Below are 22,771 nucleotides of genomic sequence, written 5' to 3'. Positions count from 1 at the left end.
AGCAGGTAGGGTAGCTGGGACATGTTGGCGGGTGTGGGCAAGTTGCGCCGAAGGGCCTGTTTTCACACTGTATCACTCTATGACTACATTATACCTCCACCATGCATGAATGCTTCAAAATCAAGTGATCGAGTTTTATTGCAATATACTCAAGCATAGAAACATAGAAAATAGGTGCAGGAATAGGCCATCGACCCTTCGAGCTAGTACTGCCATTTAATATGATCGTGGCTATTCATCTAAAGGCAGTACCTCTTTCCTGTTTTTTCCCCATATCCCTTGATTTCGTTAGTCCCAAGAACTAAATGTAATTCTCTCTTGAAAACATCCAGTGAATTGGCCTGCACTGCCTTCTGTGGCAGAGAATTCCACAGATTCACAACTCTCTGCGTGAAGAGAGTTTGTCCTCATCTCAGTCCTAACTGGCCTACCCTTTATTCTTAAACTGTGACCCCTGGTTCTGAACTCCCCCAACATCGGGAACATTTTTCCTGCAGTTACAGTAAGTGAAAATCTAGCAGGCAAGTAGGATGCTTTCTCCAACTACTCCCATTTGAAGTCCACTATCTTCCACCGTTTCTACCCAGTGCTTGGTACTTACTTCCAGTAGCCACGGGTTGGCCTCCAGGATGCACCGAGCCGCAGCCTGATCCATGTCGGTCACCTGGGCGAATTTGGCACAGAGACTCTCACGGCAGCGACACAACGCTTCGACGCCTCCGACGGCCCGGGACTCTTGCACTGAGGTTGCTCCATGGCTCGAGCTGTAGTGAGCGACTCGCCAGCCCGGCAAACACTCGCCAGCCCCGCTCCCCATCCGCATCTGCCCCACCGCTGCTTCTGCTTCCAACACCCTCGGCCCATACAGTTGATATGGGTTTTTACATTTTCGTTGATCACAGAATTTCTCACGACAGAGTGTGAGAATTTTGTGATCAGCGTGAGAATTTGGTGAAATGCGTGATTCTCATGCACAATGCATGGGAGTTGGCAGCCCTGCCTCTCTATCCCCCTCCCCTCTCTCTTTCTCTCCCCCTCTCTCTGTCCGCCCCTCTCTCTCTCTCCCTCTCCTCTCTCTCTGCCCCTCTCTCCCCCCTCTCCTCCCTCTCTCTCTCTCACCCCTCTCTTCTGCTCTCTCTCTTGTCACCCCCCTCTCTCTCCCACCTCTATCTCTCCTCTCCCCCCTCTCTCCCCCCTCTCCCCCCCCTCTCTCTCCTCTCCCTCTCCCCCTCGCTCTCTTCCCCCTCTCCTCCTCCCACCTCAATCTCCCCATCTCTCTCACCCCCTCTCTCTGCCCCTCCCCTCTCTCCTCTCTCTCCCTCCCCTAACTCTCTCTCCCCTCTCTTTCCTCTAACTCTCTCTCCCCCTCTCTTTCTCTCCCCCTTTCTTTCTCCTCTCCCCCCTCTCTTTCCCCCTCTCTTTCCCCCTCTCCCCCCTCTCTATCTCCCCCCCTCTCTCTCTGCACACACTCTCTCCCTTCTCTCTCCTTCTCTCTCTCTATCCTCTCTCTCCCCTCCTCTCTCCTCCCCTCTCCCTCCTCTGTCTCTATCTCCTCTTTCTCTTTCCCCTGTTTCTCTCATTCCCCCTCTCCCCCTCTCTTTTACAACCCCTCTCTCTTCCCCCTCTCTCCCATTCTCTCCTCCCTCTCACCCCCTCTCTCTCTTCCCTCTTCTCTCTCTCTTCCCCCTCTCACTCCCCCCTCTCCCACCTCACTCTCCCCCCTCTCCCCTACCTCTCTCCCCCCCTCTCCCTCTGCCTCTTCTCTCTCCCCCCTCTCCCTCTTCTCTCTCCCCCCTCTCCCTCCCTCTTCTCTCTCCCCATTCTCTCCCCCTCTGTCTCTCCCCTCTCTCTCCTCTCACCCCTCTCTCTCTCCCCCCTGTCTCCCTGTCTCCTCACCGTCTCTCTCTCTCCACCACTCTTTGAGAGTCTCTGTCCCTTTGGCACAGAGACTCTCATGGCAGCGGCGCAACGCATCCGACGCCTCCGACGGCCCGGGACTCTTGCACTGAGGCTGCTCCATGGCCGGAGCTGCAGCGAGTGACTCACCAGCTCCGCAAGCACTCGCCAGCCCGGCAAACACTCGCCAACCCGCAAACACTCACCAGCCCCGGCTCCCTGCATCTGTCCCCACCGCTGGTCTGCTTCCATCCCTCCCTCAGCCCAGGCTCTTCAACACCCGCGGCCCTTGTAGTTTATCTGAGTTTTGAAATTCTCGTTGATCACATAATTTCTCACGACAGAGCGTGAGAAATTTGTGATCAGCGTGAAAGAGTGAGAATTAGTTCAAATGCGTGATTCTCACGTTCAAAGCGTGAGAGTTGGCAGCCCTGTGTCTAGGACTGACAGATGCAGGTTCACCCAAATCTACTTCACCCTCATTGCTTTTCATTTGTGACAGAAAATGTCATTGAGTTGACTATGATAGGATGTACTTTAAATAAACCCACTGATTCCTGGAATCTCTGAACATGACTGTTCAAAGTGGAGGAGAACTACTTGGGATCATATTGAGAACCTCAGGTTCATGCATTGGAAGAACTCAGAACAGAACCCCACAGAAGCAACAGTGGGCAATTAGACTCACTTAGAGCGGGTAGGGATTTCTCACACCGTCACCCTAATGCCCCAGACCTCCCATTTTGCTCCCACTCTGAATACAGGAATCTGCACCAGGGGCATTGGTTGGTGCGAGGCTTTACTGTAGTTGTCAAAGAGTAGCTGAAGTGAGTAAACTTTCACCTCTATCATCCCATCCCATATACTGATTTTCAATTGTTAATACTTTTTATGCAGCTCGTAACTGAATATCATCCTCCAGGTGTCACATTCAATTGTTGTATTAAGATAAAGCAGGATTAGCGGGCAGGGTATAATTGGCTTAGGCCATTCAATATAACATCGATTATTTTTCGTCATTTTGTGTTATCTTCTGAGTTTACAATTTTTCAGAGATGAACTGCAAAATAGCGTTTCGGGAAGCAGAGTAGAGGGGTGGTTTCCCATTTGCACAGGCGGGAAACATGAAGTGCAAAAGTGAGACTGTGTGTTACCACAACTGCTGAGTGAACATATCTAAATACTGCATGATTGCAATATTGGTTGTTTACATTATAAATATGGACATGGAAACTAACAATGAATAATTACACAAATGAAGAATAAAAATGAGCAATATAAACTAAGTATTTTGCATGCAAGAAAGAGGCAAACAACAAAGAGCAGTTCAGGAGACCCCAGAGGGCATCTTTCTGTCTAACCAGTATTTCCTTCTGCATACTGATAGGAGACGGGTTCCCTTGGGGAGTGTAACCCGAGCCAAGAGCGTAGCACCACAGGCAATTCAGTTGTATGAGGAGGGAGGAGAAAGATCAAGAGAGAAATAGCTGCAACATATTCTCTGGTGAGGGGAGCAGACAGGTGATTATGTGGTCATGTGATTCTGGGATAGTATGTTAACTGCTTGGTTTCAGGGTCAACAATGTTACTGCATGACTGCAGAACAATCTGAGGGTGAAGGTGAATAGCCAGAGGTTGGAGTCCACACTGATATCGACAACATTGGCTGGATCTGGGAGCGGTGCAGAAGGCAGATTTTAAGGATTTAGGAATAAACATCTAAGAAAGACCTCAAAGTTAGTATCCTTGGGAGTACTTCCAGTGTTATATGCCAGTGAGTATGGAAGTAGGAAAATGTTGCTGATGAAGGAGTGGATTGGTGAGATGGTGCTGCAGGGAGCACTTCAGATTTCCAGAGTATTGGGCTGGTTTGAGAAAGGTGAGACGTGTAGGCGAGTCAGTTTCTACTTTAACAGGACAGGGGTCATGACTTCATGGGTAAGATTTGCTTGTTTTGCTTGATATTGGTTGGGGGGGGGGGGGTTACTTTTAAATCAGGTGGATGAAAAACAGTATAGCAATTGGAGAAAAAGAGGAAAGAGAATGAAAGGCAGAGAAAACTAAAGTCAGAAGAGGGACAATGAGTTTCACAATGCTAAATGCTTACAATTAAATGCAAGAAGTGTGAATAAGGGAGAAGAATTATTCATGGAGATCGACACATGCAAACATGATACTAGCTTTTATAGAAATGTGACTAAAGAGGGATAAGAATAAATGTTTAACATTGCTGGCTACACGATGTACAGATGAAATTGAGAGGAAAATAAAAGGTGATGATGCTTTAAAGGAATAATCAGTTTTAAGAAGAAATGCTAGATATTAAGAGAATCATCCAATAAAATTATTTTGGCTGAACTAAATAAGGGGTAACCCCACTATTGAGATGACAAGATGCCAGAGGGGTTTTCTGAACTTCCTGCCTGCTCCAAATACTGAGTGAAACTGAAGAACAAATTTCTAAAGGGCCTGTCCCACTTGGGCGTTATTTGCGCGTCATTTACGCAACATCATTTAAGTCGTGACCCGCACGTGACACGTGGTGGCGTAGGCAGTGACGCGCGGTCGCGCGCGGCGCCCCAGGATTTTGGGATTCACAAAATCTTCGCGCGCCACCTGCGTGAAGCGCAAATATTGCCCAAGTGGGACAGTCCCTTAAGTATATTTCAGATAAGTGCAAATGCACTAGGGAAGTAATAGTGGGGAAATTCAAATATCCTATTATGAGCTGGGATAGAACGAGCTAGAATCTCAATTTCACCAAATGGATACCAGGCGACTGTGGCAAGACCTGAATACTTTCATGTACCGCAAGCCAAATATCAGGGGTGATCTCTGGCAATGCATCTCTACCAGATTAACTCAATACCCTATAAACCCAATTTGAATAGGCAAAGTTTCACTAAGGTATGTCCTCCTAATGCTGGCTCTATCCCTTTCATCATGGTGCCAAAAATCAAATCTGGTTTCACAGGGAGTAACTCTCTGAAAGCAGCAACCCCAGATGGCATCCCTGGACAGGTTCTGAATTTGTGCACAATCAACTGGCCACAGTTCTCACTGGCATCTTTAACCTTTCACTTCCACTGTCTTCTGACCCTATTTGCTTCAAGGAAACCTCCATCATTCCAATCCCAAAGAAAACTAAAGTGACTTATTACAATGGTTACTGCCCAGTAACTCTTAATATAAACCACAATGAAGTGCTTTGAAAGGCTGGTAATAGCCTACATCTGCACCAGTCTTCTGGACAATCTAGACCCTTTGCAATGTATGTACCATGTGGTAAATGTCATCTCTACTGCATTACATACAGCTTTGGATCACCTTGGGAATAAGAACATCTATTTTATGATTGATTCTATTCATTGACAACAGCTCAGCTTTCAATTATACTTTATTATCACATGAACTTAGTTACAGTGAAATGCTTTGTTTTGCTTGCAGCCCGGTAAAACTATATAGCAGACCTCACCAAGGCAGTACACAAGTGTTGTCACGTTTTGGTGACAACAAAATTAAAAAAGTTCACGAAGCAGTCCTATCTACTGTCTGCCGCTCTTCGATGGCCCTTCTCATTCTCCAATGTCTCTCATCTCTTCTATCCATTTCCATATCTCACACTTTTGTATTTTAATCTCTGGCTTTTGTCCAACAATTTGCCAATCAATAAACAGCCTCACCTGTATCCACCTATCACTTGCCCACCCCACCTCTCTTTCAACTTTCTCCCCCCACCCCACTACATTCAGTCTGAAGAAGTTGCCCAAAACATCGCCTATGCATGATCTCCAGAAATTCTGCCTGACATGCTGAGTTACTCCAGCACTTTATGTCTGATTTTTAAAGAGAATTTCACTGTTTTTGTCAGCGGAGCAGAAAATGGGAAATTAATTTACCACTTGGAAGAGTGTCATTGTGCATATGAGGAAGTGCAGCAATGCACGGGAATATACAAGATATGGGAAGAGAGTGGGTGCAGTGGAAGAACTGACAGATACATAGGCAATATGGGAGATTAACAAGGCAGTTCATAAGATCATGTGATAGGAATAGAATTAGACCATCCAACCCATCAAGTCTACTCTGCCATTCAATTATGGCAGATCTATCTTTACCTCTTAACCCCATTCTCCTGCCTTCTCCCCATACCTCTGACACCCATACTAATCAAGAATCTTTCTATCTCTGCCTTAAATATATCCTATGACTTTGCCTCCATAGCCTTCTGTGCAAAGAATTCCACAGATTCAATAGACAATAGACCATAGGTGCAGGAATAGGCCATTCAGCCTTTCACCACCCTCTGACTAAAGAAATTCCTCATCTTCCTAAAAGAACGTCCTTTAAATCTGAGGATATAACCTCTAGTCCTAGACCCTCCCACTAGTGGAAACATCCACTCTATCCCAGCCTTTCACTATTCTGTACATTTCAATGATGCCCCCCCATCATTCTTCTAAACACCAGGGAGGACAGGCTCAGTGCCATCAAACACTCATATGTTAACATACTCGTTCCTAGGATAATTCTTGCAAACCTCCTCTGGACCCTTTCCAGAGCCAGTACATCCTTCCTCAGATATGGTGCCCAGAATTACTCACAATATTCCAAATGCGGCCTGACATGCGCCTTATAGAGCCTCAGCGTTACATCCCTATTTTTGTATACAAACCCTTTCAAAATAAAGTAAGTAAGTAAGTAAGTTTATTGGCCAAGTATTCACATACAAGGAATTTGCCTTGGAGCTCTGCCCACAAGTAACAACATGACATACAGTGACAGTTATGAATGGCTCAGAAAACACTAAACATTAATAATAATAATATGACATTAATGATAAAACACCATTGATCAAGCATGTGAACCAACAAAATATCAGATCAAAGGGAGGCTACAGATTTTTGGCTGTTGAGTAGAGCAACTACTCGTGGATAAAAACTGTTTTTATGTCTGGCTGTGGCAGCTTTGACAATCCGGAGTCGCCTTCCAGAGGGAAGTGATTCAAAGAGTTTGTGGCCAGGGTGACAGGGCTTAGAGATGATCTTGCCCGCTCGCTTCCTGGCCCTTAGAATAGAATAGAATAGTTTATTTATTGTCATTGTAACATGAACCATGTACAACAAAATTGCAGTGTACAGTTCATCAATGGACGGTAGGTTGCAGCCAATAATCTTCTCTGCTGATTGGACGATTCGCTGCAGCCTCCAGGTGTCGTGCTTAGTGGCTGAGCCAAACCAGACCATGATGGAGAAGGTGAGAACAGACTCTACAATGGCCGTGTAGAATTGGACCATCATTGCCTGTGGCAGATTGTGCTTCCTCAGCTGCCGCAGGAAGTACATCCTCTGTTGTGCCTTTTTGACTGTGGAATCGATGGTAGCCCTCCACTTAAGGTCCTTGGAGATGAAGGAGGTAAATGCTAGTATTACGTTTGTTTGCTTTACTACCGCGTTAAAAGGGCAGATGAGATGCTTCTCTTTTATAGCTGAGGCATGGAACATAAGAGTATGGAGGTAATGGTGGAATTGTATACATCACTACACCCAACAGCTTGGGTAGTGCATACCATAATGCTCACTACAATCCAGGAAAGATGTAACTGACGGGGCGCCATCTTGTATGGTATGGCTGCCCAGCCTGCAGCTGTTTGTTTTTTCATACTTTTTTTATTTTTAGTGAGTTTTAGTGTTTTGTTTTTGGAGTTCTAGTCTTTTTTATGTGGGGGTGGGGAAGGGAAGGGGGAAACTACTTTTCAGGGTCCCTACCTGGGCGGAGAGGCAGCTTTTCTCCGGGCTGCACTTTCGACCCATCCTCGCGGCCTACCAGCGGGCCTGGAGCGGCGTTTCCTGTGGGGACCGCCCAGAACCAAGGCTTCGGCGGTGGCACAGCGCTGGAGCGCTATTGCGGAGCGGGCGATGCCTTGCCCGGGTCGCCGCGCTGGAACTCCGGTGAGCTGAGACCACCGAGAAAAACATCGCAGAGCTGTGGGACTGTGGAGCGGCCAGCGGCGCTGACTTTAACATCGGGAGCCTGGGATCTCTCGCCGAGATCACCAGTGGTGGAGCTCCATCCAGCGCGGCCTGTTGGCTTCGGAAGCCGTGGTCTCCAGTAAGGAAGCGGCCGTTCCAGGTGTCCCAAGCCGCTGAGAGGATTCTCCGGACGCCGGAGCACCATCATCCGGCGAGAACGGCCTGGAACATCGGGCCTCCGTTAAGGCGACTGCGGAGGCCTCAATAGGCCCGACTATGGGTGGACATGGGGATGGGGGCTGGTGATTGTGCCTTCCCTCATAATGGGAACAATTGTGGGGGGATGTTTTTTATGTTTAAATCTCTTTATTATTGTTATGTCTGTATTCTTTCTTTTATGTGCTGCATTGGCAAGAAGCATTTCACTACACCTATGGTGTATGTCACCAATAAAATAACCTTTGAACCTTTAACTGAACAGCATGAAGAGAAAATTTACGTAGATGTTTCTGAGACTAAAAAATAGTAGTTATGAGGAAAGATTGGATGAACTAGGGTTGTTTTCTTTGGAACAGACTGTCGGGAGACTTAATGAAGTGCATACAATTTTAAGAGCCTGAACAAATTAAATAGGGAAAACCTATTTTCCTCAGTTGAGTGGTCATTGATTTTACATAACAGGGAGCAGGATTTGAGGGAAGATTAAGAAAAACCTTCTCACCTGGAGCATGGCAGGAGATCTAAAACCCACTGTGTAAAAAATGTGTTAGATCTGAAATTCTGAGAGCATTTAAACAGCACTTGGCTGTGTAGATGTAGCGACCTGCAGATCTAAGGACGAAATGCTTAAAGGTAGGATTAGAGAGGAGTGTTCTTTTGTGAACGTGACATAATAGGTCGACATGATGGGCCAAATGGATTCCTACTTTGTTACAAATTTTGTATGACTCTGTAAAATCTGACAGTAAGCCATCACATAAAACTATGATTTTTTAAACTGGAAACAAACTCCACTTGTTCTGATTTACCCTCCCACCCCACTGCCTTTAACTCTGTACCATCTGAAGACACATTAAGATCTAATTTGCAATGTCATAAGAGAAGAATGCCCATATATCTTTAATCAAACGGAGTCAGTTTTATCGTTAATCTCCAACTGTTTCCGTTCTTGCATCTTATGCAAGGTCTATAAAATATTCGGCATGTGTACTAAAACCTTGCTTTTATTCGGAGGGGTGGGTGGGGGGGATGGCTATTTACACACATGTTGGGCAAAAAGTGGATCAGTTTTATTTTAATCCTAAAAAAAGCTTTGAGATGAGTGACGCCATACATTACAGAGGAATGGGAAATTAGAACGTCGTGCTGGTCTAAAATTCCCAATTAAACTTGAAACAAATAAAGGCGTTCGCAAGTTATAGTGTGTGTGGTCCGCAGTCCCCCCACACCCCCAGAATCTCAGTTCACCAGGGTCCTGTCCGCAAAGAAGGCTTTGTCTGCAGATCATCACCCCTAAAGTTATCCTCCGTTGAGAAAATATCGCCGAGATGTGGAGAAGATGGCATCAGTGTGAGCGGTGCGATCTGTTCCTCGGCGCGAATTATTTTGAAATTCTGATCTGGAAATCCAACGTGAACATTTCTGTTGCGTTAGCTAACAAGCCATGAGAGTTGTAAACAAACAGATCTAATCAAGATCGGAAAACCGGTATACCTGTTAAACATCTGGATGCAATTTTTGCAGAGCAGCGGAATGAAAACAGATGCGGGCCGCTTTGATTCTGGTTTCAGCGCAGACGCTGGTGATGTGTTCGCGCTTTCAGCAACCCCAGGTCCCAAAGTGAAGTTGATTTTTGCTAAATTGCGAAGGCGGGTGGGGAGCAGAGGCAATAGACTTTCCAAATTATTTAATTTCACACGTCGTATACCTTTTTGGTACAGACGCTGAGTGGCTTTGAAATCCACCCGTTCAATTGAAATACCTTCTACTCTTGTTATAAATTTCTTTCGACAATTATAAATCGACCTCTACAGCAGCAGCCCAACAATGGTGCAAAGCCGAAGCTTAGCCACAGAGTTATAATTAGTTAGCATTCCTGCTCTGGCTCTCCTGCTAGTGGGTGGGACAAAGACTTGTCTGTTTTTTTCTCTCTCGCTCAGCCAGAGTTTGAGTCCACGTTACTTTGAGTGACGGTCGGGATGGCCGCTCCATTGTTACTCTCCGCCTGACTGACTGACGTTGGGCTTCTTTCACTCACTCGGCTCCTTGCAGCTCAGCCCGGGAGGAGCAGCAGCAGAGGCGGGGCGGGAATGGAGGAGAAATTAGACCAGCCACAGACAGCCACCCAAGCAAGCAAGCAAACACGGCTCCAAGAGTCCTTTTTTTTTTTTGTTGAAAATGCATTGGCCCGCTTCCCAATCCATCACCGTGATCGGCGGCCCGCGGTTACCCACTGGGAACTGTGGAAAAGAGACAAAAACACCAGGCAGCCCCGCAATTTGCTGTGTCCTGTCACCGCCGCTCGTGATTGACAGCGGACGCCCGCTTGCCCGAGCCCCATTGGCCGATGCCCGCCGATGACGACACGGCCCCACGTGTGGCAGATGAGCATCGCCGCGCCCTGATTGGCGGAGCGGGGTTGGGAGGAAGAGCCGGACTGCGCGTGTCTACATTGGGTTAGTTATCATTGTGACGAGGGGATGGGAACCGCGTGTTAATGTAACCAGTGTGTGTGTGTGTGTCGCAAAACTGGTACATTGTTTTCCATTGTATCAATTATATCCATTTAAACTTCGCATGGTGTTTACTGTAGGTTCATCCTGGTGGATATTCTGCAAGCGAAACAAGAATCTTCCAAGAAGATTTCCTGGGGGCGCCGCAGGAATTTGGTCTCCTTTTTACAAAAGTGGCAACTGATTTTTTAATATAAGAAAAGAGGTTTCCTCTTTAAACACCGAGAGGAGTTAAGCCGAATTTCGCAGTCTCTCGCAGAGTGAGGGGTTTAAAATATAAATCGCCCCTTTCTTCGGGACCAGAATCCAGGATGCGCTTGCAGTAAACATTGTGTTTATTGTGTTTTTTGTTTTGTTTTCGGACGGCGCTCTTACTTAATGTGCGTTTCTTAAAGGAAATCGAGTGACTGTTGGGGCAACGGAGCCGAGTGTTGCCGGGGTCGAGCGATGTTTCCTCAGAGCAGGCATCCTGTAAGTAAAGAAGGCACCGCAGCCGTGCCAGCCCGGGCTGGGCCTTTGTTGATTCATTGTATGATCTATATCCCAAGAAAGTAAAGGACCTTGTTACCAAATGTTGTGTTGCCGCGCCATCAGCCAAGTAACGAATGCCATCTTAAAAAAAAAAAAGACTTCTGCATTTTAGCGGAAAGGCAGATCGCAAATTGCTCCGAATCAAACGCGGATCTGTTCGGCTCGCTTTTAAAATGTCATCCTGTTAACGACCGTCCTGCTGAAAGTTGGAATAAAGGCTCGCAGTCCTGTGAAGCTTACGCAAAGCAACAAAAGCTCCAGTGTTTGGTTCCGTGAATTGACCTTGCCCTCTTTCAGCATCGTGTGTTTGCTTCAACAAGTCTGTAGGAAAGTTTTCTAGTATAAATATGTCTAGGATGCGAGTTGCATCGTACGCGGTCTGGTGTTTGTGTGTGTGTAGTAATACTTATTTCTTTACTCAGACGCCGCACCAGGCTGCAGCCCAACCTTTCAAGTTCACCATCCCCGAATCGCTGGACCGTATCAAGGAAGAGTTCCAGTTTTTGCAAGCTCAGTATCACAGGTGAAATAAGCCCCTCATTCTCTTATTGGGAAAGTATGTTTATTTTCTGCCGGTCAACCCCGTCGCCAGTGTTATTGGTTTGTCTGCGGTAGGTAGTCAATGGTTACTTTCCCTCAGCCACAAAGCGGCGCTCTGGCTGCGGTAGATTTCGGTTTGTTTCAAAAGGGACCAAACAAACCACAAATGTTATAAAAACAACAGCTATTCGGACCCAAACCCGGCCGATTGCAGCTTTTTTTGCACCTATGATTTCAAATACATCTCTCGGAAATAACAATTGACTACAATCATAAAACACGGTTTAAGAAAAGAACTAAGCAACCATTATATTCAAAGCTTTATGGATTCTGATCTTTATATTTGCATGAAATATCGAATGCACAGTAGAATTATGTTGTCCTTTGATTATTTAGTTCTTTTATTTTTGTCATTTCTACAGCCTCTTACCATTGAAATCTTGAAGATTTATTCAGGTTGCTGTGTGCACTGTTTTATATTAAATGATTATTATTCATTTATTCTGCTCGCTTAAGATGAAAGAAATCTTATCTTGTATATTTTACAGTCTCAAGTTAGAATGCGAAAAACTGGCCAGTGAAAAGACTGAAATGCAGCGCCACTATGTCATGGTGAGTACCATGTATCTTGTGAAAGTGATAACACAACCATGTGTTTTTTAGCTAATGATATTTCCCTAATGAACTGGTTATTAGTTATTTGTTTGATGCCATTTGACAACCAACTGAAATCATGGATACATTTGTGAATTTTAGTTTTCTTTTTACAGTATTATGAAATGTCTTACGGATTGAATATTGAAATGCACAAACAGGTAAGATTGGTTACATTTTATTTTACAAAGCTTTCTAGAGGTAATAAAGAAAGAAAACATTGATATATAAAATGAAAAATGTGTTCATATGTTGATCAAACTCAAACTATCTATCAAACTGTCCTGAAACATTTATATCAAGGGCAGTTTTCAAGATGTCAGATCCAGATGTCTGGCATATTTAATTTTCAGCTTTTTAATTAATTGGAGTGCAGTTGATCGAGATTACAGTAAAATATAGATTTGCAAATCTTTTATAATTAAACACCAATATCGCTTAAAAATTTACATGGTCTTGCTATACAACGTTTGATTAATATTGTGGGAGGTCTAGTGCAATAGGCAAAATAAATAGTGTATGAAAACTAATGCTACTTTAGGTACATAGGACCTGATTTAAAATGAGCAGAATCTTCTGTTTCTCCCTGTGCACTTGTATCTTGGATGTGAAGGGAAAATGGCTTATCGTGGTGTAAAATGAGATTGATATATTTTCAAATAATACTTGACACAATTGTTATCTATCTGAAGTACCCAAGTGGAATCATTCTTGTTGATTATCAAAATAAGGTCGTGGAAATGTGGGGTGGCCATGTCAATGCAGGGAAAGCAATAGATAAAAGGCACTACAAAGTTTAGTTGCTCTTTACTAAAGAGCATTAATTGCAGGATGTAGGCAATTCAAGAGAAGTGCTGTTGATTTAGAGTTTCTAATCCTTATTGACAAAAAGTTTCTGCAGCACTGATTTTACTCCTTTTACAGAGATTATCTTTAAATTGACTAAGATAATATATCTCAACCTAAAATAATACAAACAGGTTTTAGTGTTCCTGTGTTGGTGTATATTCTTGACATTTCACCAGAACCGAGAAATTGTGGCTTGATGCATTGTTATAACCAGTAAGTGTCAGTCAGTGTACTGTGCATTTTGTTTTAGTAATGATGTTTTTGGTGGGGGGGGAAATGGAGTTCCTGTGTAATTTCTATGGTTGTCAAATGCTGCAGTGATATTTATGTGCATAATGAAGCTTTCGAAGTACAACTCTTTCTTCAGAATGCAAATGGAATGTCTTGAAGTGTTGAATCGCATCCCTGTGTAGAACTGAATTTGTACATTATATATAGTTGCATTTTAAAGATGTTTGTAATGCATGTTGACTTTTATAGCTGCAAATTTCAAACACCATTGTAACCGTATAGATTGACACTGGTATTTGATCACGGTTCTTAAAAAACTGATGACGTCTAGGCCCTTGGGTGTAACTCTGTTGAAACTGGTGCGTTTTGCTGACTGATCACCAGTGCAGTCTAAGTGCTCATTATGTTGTAGAGAGGGCCTATGCCGTCTCATTACGTTTGACAAGCGTTCTCTTGGGGGGGGGGGGGGGGATGCTAGGCTTTTCGCAGGCTGAAATTATTCTCCCTTTTCATGGCGTCTACTCCTAGATGGCAAGTGAATGTTGTATTAAGAGTGGGAGGTGAGGGAATTGTCATTTTGTCATGGCTTTGTTAGTTGAAATCTCATAAGTTGACATATCTCCAGGGCAAAGCATCCCTCCTTCTCATGGTTTGTCTTCTGAGTAGACATTCTGCTTGCTTTTTGTGAATACCACCTGCAGGGTTATAGAGTTGTGAGCAAATGCTTTTTATTCGGGCTTCAGTGCCTTTCATTCATGGTGTAATACCCAAGTCATGAGAAAAGAGAAGTTGCTTTTCCATTGTTTCTTTTATAAGGCAGGACTTTTTAGCATATGCAGAAACAAGTGTCTCGAGGAAATGAAGAAATAGATGTGTACTGATTATGGGTAATATGGATTTTGTTTTTTACTTGTGAAGAGTGTTTTTCCTCTTTTACTTGAGAGACACATACATTCTCATTTGTAGTTAATGACATCTTGAAATTGTCTCAATGTTTAAATTCCTGACTATGATGCAACTTGCATTTTTGTTTTGATTATAACCATGTTTATGCAAGTGAGGTCATGATTTGTTTCTGGATAGCAACATGCTTGGGGGGGGGGGGAGTGAGAAAATCTTGTATCTGTAGATTGTATTGCTGCTTTGGCTCTTAACCTTGTCCTGTTGAATATCCCAGGGCTTAATGATTTCCTACCCTAAAGGGGCTGTCCCACTTAGGCGACCTTTATCCGCGAGTTCTGGCGAGTTTGCCCTCGACTCGTACTCGCAGCATGGTCGACACGAGGTCGTTGGACGTCTTTGTAACTCTCCTTCATGCTCGAGAGTAGTCCCCGTGTACTCGAGTCCTCAGCTAGGCCGAGGCGTATTTTTCAACATGTTGAAAAATGCCCGCGAGTAAATAAAGGTCGCCATGGAAACTCGTAGGTTTAGTCGTAGTAGGTCGGCATGTTAGTCGTAGGTAATCGAGGGTAGTCGAAGATAGTCATAGGTGGTCTTCATCATAGTCGAAGGAGATCGAAGGAGGTTGTCTTCACTCTCCAATATTCGGTGTCCAATTTTCCCGGTTAGTCGAAGCTAGTCTTAAACATAGTCGAAGGAGGTATTCTACATAGTCGAAGGAGGTCTTCAACATGACATTTTTTTCAAACTCTCCTAAACTCTTCTAAACTTGCCAATTAGGTCGCCCAAGTGGGACAGCCCCTTAAGGTAAGGTCAACTTTTAAGGCGAGGAGGATTGTTTGTTGGCTACAATCATACAATTTAACTAGCAGTGGATTTGAATTGGCTTTTCTGTGCTGCAGAAAATTGCTTTGTTGTCCAGTGACAATTTCAATGAAATTCATGGTTTCCACTTGTGGTGTTGTTGGCCTGAGTATAACTTTTATTGTTGCGACTACACATGATGTTAGTGTGGATTTAACATGTGTCGTAGCATGTTGGTTTTAGTATTGAGTTTACAATTGTACAACTTTTTGTCATTTTAGGCAGAAAATGTTTGTGCTAGGGATGAGGAGAGAGGGCAAATACTAAATGCTGTACTAATAATATTTTTTGTTCTGACAATAAATATAAAATTTGATAAATGTAATTGAAAGACATGAGGGTGTTAATAGAGTTTGAACCATGGAGTTGGTGAACATGTCTGCCAATTGCTACGGTTGGACTATTTGTCTGCTTTCGTGGACGGAATATAATGCATGCTCACAACAAATGTTCTTGTTAACTGGCCTTTTCAAAATAATTCAACTGATGCAGCAGTTTATGCTCGAGGCAGATTTTATTTAGGAATAAATTTGGCTCTTGATGTAGTGTAGCTGAAATTTTTTTTTTTTCCCCCATTGTTAAATTTATTCATAAAACTGATATTTTTAATTTGTTAATTGAAAGTTCTTCTACTAGCTACGAGAGAAGATCTTTTTCCTGCAGGCAGTTTGACTTGTCAGGTATTTCTCTTGTAGTTTATGTTCTTGGATCGATTCTAGACTTCTCCATTTAATAGTTTGAGATTCCTTTTCTAATAATTGTTAATGATTATTCATTGCTGCATACAAAATGTTTGTTGAGTTTGGCTATGGTGTGTAATTAAAGATGAAAAGTTATAATATATAATACATATGTGATGATTTGCTTCACTTGCAAATATAGTAATTCCCTTAAGCATGGGAGAATTCCTGTATCCAGATTCCTTTTTTCATCAATGAAGTTCAAGCATTAGTTAAGGGGCTGTCCCACTGCGGCGACCTAATCTGCGAGTTTAGAAGAGTTTGCCCTCGACTCAAACTCGCAGAATGGTCGACACGTGGTCCTATGCGGTCACTGGAACACTTCTTCATGCGCGAGGGAAGTTCCCGCATACTCGTGGCCTCAGCTAGGTCGGCATGGTTCTTTTGACCTCGTAGTGCAGTGGAGTGGGTCGCTATGTAGTTACAGGCAGTCGAGGGCAGCCGTAGGCAATCTCCTTTGCTGACCGGGCATTTTAATTGGCTCATTGGAGTTTTCAGGACCAAGGAAAACCAAATGTAAAATGCCTGCTAAACTTTATTAAACGTTGTCTAGCTTCTTAAAAGTGTCTCCACTCCTTCTTGCCCCCCCCCCCCCCCCCCCCCCCCCCGCGCTCTCTAAAGTACACCGTACACTGAGCAGCCGTCTTTTACCTTCCTCTTCATCACGGGCGTGAATTTCAGACAGCGCTCCCCTGCTTTCCCTGGCCCCCGCCTTTGCTGTGTGTGTGTGTGTGTGAAAGTACTTGTATGATCAGCCTCATTTAATTACGTAATAAGTGAATGGAACAGTTCCTATACTTTTATCAAATTGCATGTTTTATGGAAAACCTACTATTTTGAGCCCGAGTTTATTTGTTGACATAACAGTTGACAAAGTCTTGCCATTTCTTTAATTTGTCTAGTCTCCTGCTGATATCTCAACTTGCGTGCAGATATCTAAGGCCCATTTAATTACAGAGAAGGTCATTTCTCTTGTACCTTTGGGTCTGTTCATTTTATTAGATTTTCATCTCTGGCCCTTGATGGGGATCCCTTGGGTTCTCCAAAGTGGCCAAATAATTGCTAGTGCTGATACTGGAGATTTTAATCTCCCTTTTTTCATTAGGTTCAATTGAATTGCTTGAGGGTGCTGTAGGTGACTTGTATTTTATTTTTCTGACTTAGTGCCTAGACCGAATCTTGCATTTGATGAGCCATTAACATTATGGTAGTTTCTATGTTTTTTGGTTATAGTAAGTAGCTGAACTACAAATTGCATTTTATTTTATGAATTGATATTCCAAGGCGTACATTTTTTTACCATGTTATTAATTACCCTTTTTAGATGTCTTTCAGATACTTTTAGACTTGAGAGGTGCAGTGTAGAAAAAGGCCCTTCAGCGCACAGAATCCCTACTGACCAGTGATCACCTTGTACACTAGCACTATCCTACACACTAGGGACAATTTACAGAAGCCAATTAACTTGCAAACCTGTACATCTTGAGTGTGGGAGGAAACCGGAGCACCTGGAGAAAACCACGAGGTCATAGGGAGAAAGTACAAAGTCTGTACGGGCAGCACCCATAGTCAGGATCGAACCCGTGTCTCTGGTGCTGTAAGGCAGCAACTCCACTGCTGTACCACTGTGCCTTTTCAGCTTCTTTGATTTAAATGCCTGCTGCTTATTTTGCAGACTTTTGATCAGTTTGAATGTGATACAGTTTGTGAGTGGGGTCCAGAAAATGTAAACATTGTTCTTGGATTATTTGGGGAACTTCAGATTTATGTGTCAATCTTGGTTATGTATTGATAATCCGAGTTACTGTATTAATGTCGCTAACTGTTTGGATCCAAAGCTAATTAAAGGAGTTTAAGGTTTTTATTTGAACAAAATTATATGGTACAATTTAATCTACACTCAAATGGGGTATTGCTTTGAAGATGGTTCATCTAAAGAAAGGAATTGTTTGTTAGAATATGTTTTATATAACTGACTGAAATGCCAGATGCTTCTCGACCAACCTGGGTTTTTTGGAAGATACTACCGATAAGCTGAACATTGCTAAAGTGAAGTGTTAATTAAAGGGTATTGACATGAGCCAGGGATTCTTGGCACTTAAAGCTTGCAGTGCCTGTGTATCCTATCACTGTCATGGGTAAACAGTTGCACTTGGCAGATTATCTAGCCGGTGACCAGTCACTATATTGACAAGTGTAGACACGATAAAAACTGTATTAGGAGACCTGCCATAGGGATTTGCAGTAAATATATTACGGCACTCAAGTGAATTGCCAATACTGTTTATTTAGCATTTTGCAAGGGCAATGGTAGTATGGATTTTTGCTTTAGAGGGGAAAGGCTGTTGGAAAGGATTGGTGATGTCTGCGGAGAAATTGACTTCATAATCCCGTTGCTGTTTTTGTGAGAGTCTTGAAAACCTTCTGGTGTCTGTCTGCTTGTGAGAGTATTGCAGGAATTAGATGAGAAATTGGGGATCAAAAAATGTCAATGCATCTCCAGCAACATAGTCTAGCTAATTGGTGCTATTTTAGCTGTGGGTTATTTCAATGTACTCTATTTATTTAGGCTTAACCTATGCCTTCTGCTTCATATAAAACAGTGGAGATATATAGTAGACTTGCATTTTGTCCTAAAGCACTTTGGCACCTCCAGCTCCTGGAAGTTAATATTTCATATTTTCCATAAAGGGGCAGCAGGAGAATCTGCTGATCAACATCAAATGTAAGGCATCTCTCTATGAACATAATTGGTTGGAGCAGTAAGTCATTAGTTTCCATGTGATTCCAGATTTGGCATTCATTGTTTCTTTTTCAATCTAATGAATGGATTAGAATGTATTGCAATGTGGTGAAATGAGGCTTGAACTGCTGATAAGAATTAATGCATTCAAGCCGAGCAGTGTCATGACATGCTAAAGATGTGAGAAAGAAACTCCCAGCTTCTTGATGACAGCTTGGTTTCTGTCTTGGCTGTGGTTCAGAGATATTTCCAGCTGCAGCTGTGCAATAATCTTATTTACATTGTGGAGTGAGTGGCTACCAGAGGCTTGTTTCCATAATAAGAGTAAAGGTATTAGGAAACGTGGGAGGCAGGAAAATGTTTTTTGTAGATTAAAACATTTTGTTTGAATGTCTCTTTTTCCTCCCTGAACTGATCTGAAGACACAACTTTCTAAAAAGCTGTAGAGTTTTGTAATATAATTTGTTCCAGATTGTGTAAATTTCATGGTCAAATTTGTAGCCGAGTTCAATTTTGCATTAAGTTCCAGTGGGGCATGGACTAGATCTTGTGTTTAAAATGTAAATGTTTAGGATACAATAAAATCATGTTTTTGCTGTTAAGTACCATGTCTTTGTATCGATTGACAATCATATTGGTTGTTTATGGCGCTATTAGAGGTGGCTTTTTGGAAGAGATGACAGCATTGCCTTTTTTGATTGGTCAGGCCATAACAATTCACATTCATGTACATCTTTTGGCCTAGTATGGCATCTTGCAGCACTGCACAGGAGCACATAGAAAAAGAATAGTATGCCAAAGGAGAAGCCACTTGTGCAAGTCATTTAAAATGCTTGGTCAAACAAGAAGGTATTACGGAACATTTGAAATGAGAATGGGGCCTAGGGAGGGGTTTCCTGTGCTGAAAGACTTGCATTTCAGTAGAATGTTCATGACCTCCAGGATTTCCCAAAGCACTTTGCCTCCAATTAGAAGTTTGGCTACTAGCATAATGTATATCACACTGGACAGCTGAAGGCACAGCTGCCAATGATGGGCCAAAGTAAGAAGTAGGCGTACAAGAAGCTGAAGAAGGCTTGAGGCTGTTATATAGAGATAAATATCAAAGGCACGAAAGGAACACATGGATGAGAATTTTAAAATAGAAGTGATGCCAGATCTTGGGACACTGAAGTCAGCAAGTACAAAGGTGATGAATGAATATTATTAATGCAATACAAGGAAAGCAGAATTTTGTATGGGGTTTAATATATGTTGGAAGAGCGATGGTTAGCCACTGAAGCATTGGATTAGCTGAGCCTGGAGGTAACAAAAGCATGAATGAGGCTATTGTCTGCATGTAGCTTTAAATACAACATTTTGATTCCGTCCTTGTTAATGGTTCTGCAAAGTGGAAGTGAATAAGGATTCTTAAAGGAATATTACATCAGAGACTTGTAAATTTGATTGTGGCAGTGTTGTTGAAACAAATCATTGCATTTGAGAGTGATAGAAAGACAAGATCTCCAATTACCGAATGATTTGGGGATTAGCTTCTGTTGCCATGGAGACTGTGGCTGGAACAAATTAAATTTTAAGGAATGAAATAATCTTTAAATGCTTCTGGGAGCACAAATTTTGGCAGTAGCACTTACATGAATTAAATTTGGGTTGACGTGCTATTGTATAACATTTGTGTCCCAGGGATCATCTTTGTAACACAAAGTGACATAGACCACAGTGTGTTTCCTTTTGAAAATCTAACCTAGAAAGCACTCCAAAATACTGAATGTGCAGTTTAACTTCCTTTTGTGACATTTGCTTTCTCAAATAATACTGACTACTGATGGAGAGCATTTGATGTGCTGGAGTTGGAACAATTGTTTTAGTTCGGGCTGCTCATTTTATTAACTGATCAGTTAATGAAATGTTATATTAGTGCACTGACTTTTTTGTGCATAATAACCATATAACCATATAACAATTACAGCACGGAAACAGGCCATCTCGACCCCTCTAGTCCGTGCCGAACACATAATCTCCCCTCATGGCTATTGTTTTGAAAATTAAAAGTCCATGGTGGAATTACTTTTGAGTCGAGGTTTTTAAAATATAAAAGACGAAGGATGTTGGGTTGATATCAACAAGACCATTTTTGTGGCATCCTTGTGTTTCATATGGGTTATTTCAGATGATTCAGTAATTAGCAGAATTGCTACATTGAGTTTCCCATTGTCTTATATAGAAATTAAAGGCCACCTATAATGACCCAGCCTTGGAAATGTAATTGTATGTTTATTAAAACATGAACAGAGTTGGATGAAGGCTGAAAAATATTACTGGGCCTCATTTATGACATGGTACTTGCCAACATTCAAACATTTTCTGAAAGATATTATGTATTAGTAACTTTGTACACTGGAGTACCAAATATCTGGTGTTGAATTTTCTGTTGGCTTTGAGGATGAATATATATGATGAAGGGTCTTTGACCTGAGACGTGCTTCCCTTCACACAGATCTGGTTTGAGGTGTTGAATGCTTAGAACATATCACATTTTAGTATAGATTTCCAACATCTGCAATTTCTGTCTCCCAAAATACATGCTTGAACATTGGGTAACCACGAATAAATCTTTAAGCGCTGTAAACATTTACTTGACTGCTTTTGATTATAACTAATATTATAAATCAGGAGAAATTTAATTCAGTCAACATAGATTTTTTTTCTTTAAGAAATAATGTGCTTTTTTTAGCTTGATGTTGCTCAAATATTGCACAATCTGTTTTGCAAATGATTTTTTTTTGGGGTTCAAAGTTGTACACCTTGTATGACCAACAAAACCTTTGTTTTAATAGCAATAAACAATGCTACATGAATTCAAAGCCTTTTTCATGGAAGCACCAAACATTTTCTTTTGACCTCAAAGATATAATGTCACATGACCAACATGAACATTTGTATGATTGTAAGAATAGTTTGGGGATTTTTACTGCTGATACAGCAATTTGTTATTCAATGGTACTTTATTGTCACATGTACCTAGGTACAGTGAAATTCTCTTTTGCATAAAGTTTTGCAGTAAGAATCTTATACATGGTCACAATCATACTCAGTGACAATCCACAAGAGTTGCCATGTTTCTGGTGCCATCTTGTATCCTTCAGGAATTTCAGTTGCCTCTCACATCCGGTGATGGATAAATGGAATGAGCTGCCAGAGGAGGTAGTTGAGGCTGGTACAATAACAACATGTAAAATAGACTTTGCTAGATACATGGATAGGAAAGGTTTGAAGAGCATTTTTAATATAATTTCTGGTTATGATTTACACATTTGCATTGTTGCATATTTAAAATAGTTGGTTCCTATAGTGAGGACATTTAAAATAAAGATCTATTGGTATATTTATTCAATTTCAAAAGTGGCATGTGGTCCATGGGGCACTGTTAGGTCTTGGATGCATATCCATTTTTATTTTGGAATCAGATACTATTGATCACTTTAAATCAATAGTATTGTGAGCATAGCAGTAGTTTGTGAAGAAGAAGAATGAATGTGTTCATTGACATGGAGTGCTTCATTTAGCAGTATAATTTTGCATGTCATTCTTTGAAGTAATCGCCTCTGTACCAACAATTATGTATTGCTGTGAGTTTCTTTTAATATTCCTTGCAGATAAATATGACTTGGAATGGGTTTTTGTGAAAAAGATCATTATTATTGGTGTAAATGGATGATTCATTTAATCCATTGGAGCATTGTTTTACACACACACACACACACACACACACACACACACACACACACACACACACACACACACACACACACACACACACACACACAGCAGCCACTTTCACCACGTGCACTGGAGTGCCCCTCCCTCCTGGAGTGCCCCTCCCTCCTGGAGTGCCCTTTCCTGCCTTGCGAGTGCATTGTGACGTCACTCTGGGTTTTTTTTCCAGACGTGGGTGAGTTTTTTGGGCTCTTTTTAAAATTTAAAGGGTTAATATCATTGGAAATATAGGTGGGAATGCAACAGGAAGATGTTTATCGTCACAACAGGAAAATGTGAGTAGATTATGTGAAAATGGGAAGGCTGTGGCATAGCGTTTGGAAGAATATAGGAAAAACAGAT

The 22,771-nt window shown here is 42.3% G+C and overlaps 1 protein-coding gene and 2 long non-coding RNA genes across 13 annotated transcripts in view; 1 reads left to right on the top strand and 2 right to left on the bottom strand.

Moving 5' to 3' along the window:
* Window positions 1-2,000: 2,000 nt before the first annotated feature.
* Window positions 2,001-21,790, bottom strand: LOC116970925. Its single transcript, XR_004411358.1, has 3 exons — window positions 21,759-21,790; window positions 8,295-8,299; window positions 2,001-2,014 (listed from the first exon to the last, which is right to left on the bottom strand). It is a non-coding gene; the product is annotated as an uncharacterized LOC116970925 (long non-coding RNA).
* LOC116970924 lies at window positions 9,148-10,379 on the bottom strand. Its single transcript, XR_004411357.1, has 2 exons — window positions 9,582-10,379; window positions 9,148-9,486 (listed from the first exon to the last, which is right to left on the bottom strand). It is a non-coding gene; the product is annotated as an uncharacterized LOC116970924 (long non-coding RNA).
* Window positions 10,448-22,771, top strand: part of tle1 (TLE family member 1, transcriptional corepressor) — a 124,671-nt gene continuing 112,347 nt past the window's right edge. For 7 of the 11 annotated variants that reach the window (XM_033017616.1, XM_033017613.1, XM_033017623.1 and 4 more), the window contains exons 1-5: window positions 10,536-10,586; window positions 10,996-11,071; window positions 11,554-11,654; window positions 12,220-12,283; window positions 12,442-12,486. In XM_033017616.1, the coding sequence (XP_032873507.1) occupies window positions 10,585-10,586; window positions 10,996-11,071; window positions 11,554-11,654; window positions 12,220-12,283; window positions 12,442-12,486 (288 nt within the window). In that variant the 5' untranslated portion in view covers window positions 10,536-10,584. Of the gene's footprint in view, window positions 10,620-10,995; window positions 11,072-11,553; window positions 11,655-12,219; window positions 12,284-12,441; window positions 12,487-22,771 lie in introns of all 11 variants that reach the window. The other 4 variants (XM_033017622.1, XM_033017619.1, XM_033017618.1 and 1 more) reach the window with 4 other exon arrangements.

Source organism: Amblyraja radiata, chromosome 3, assembly GCF_010909765.2.
Source record: "Amblyraja radiata isolate CabotCenter1 chromosome 3, sAmbRad1.1.pri, whole genome shotgun sequence".
Lineage (NCBI taxonomy): Eukaryota > Metazoa > Chordata > Chondrichthyes > Rajiformes > Rajidae > Amblyraja > Amblyraja radiata.
This window is presented reverse-complemented; position numbering and strand designations above follow the sequence as displayed.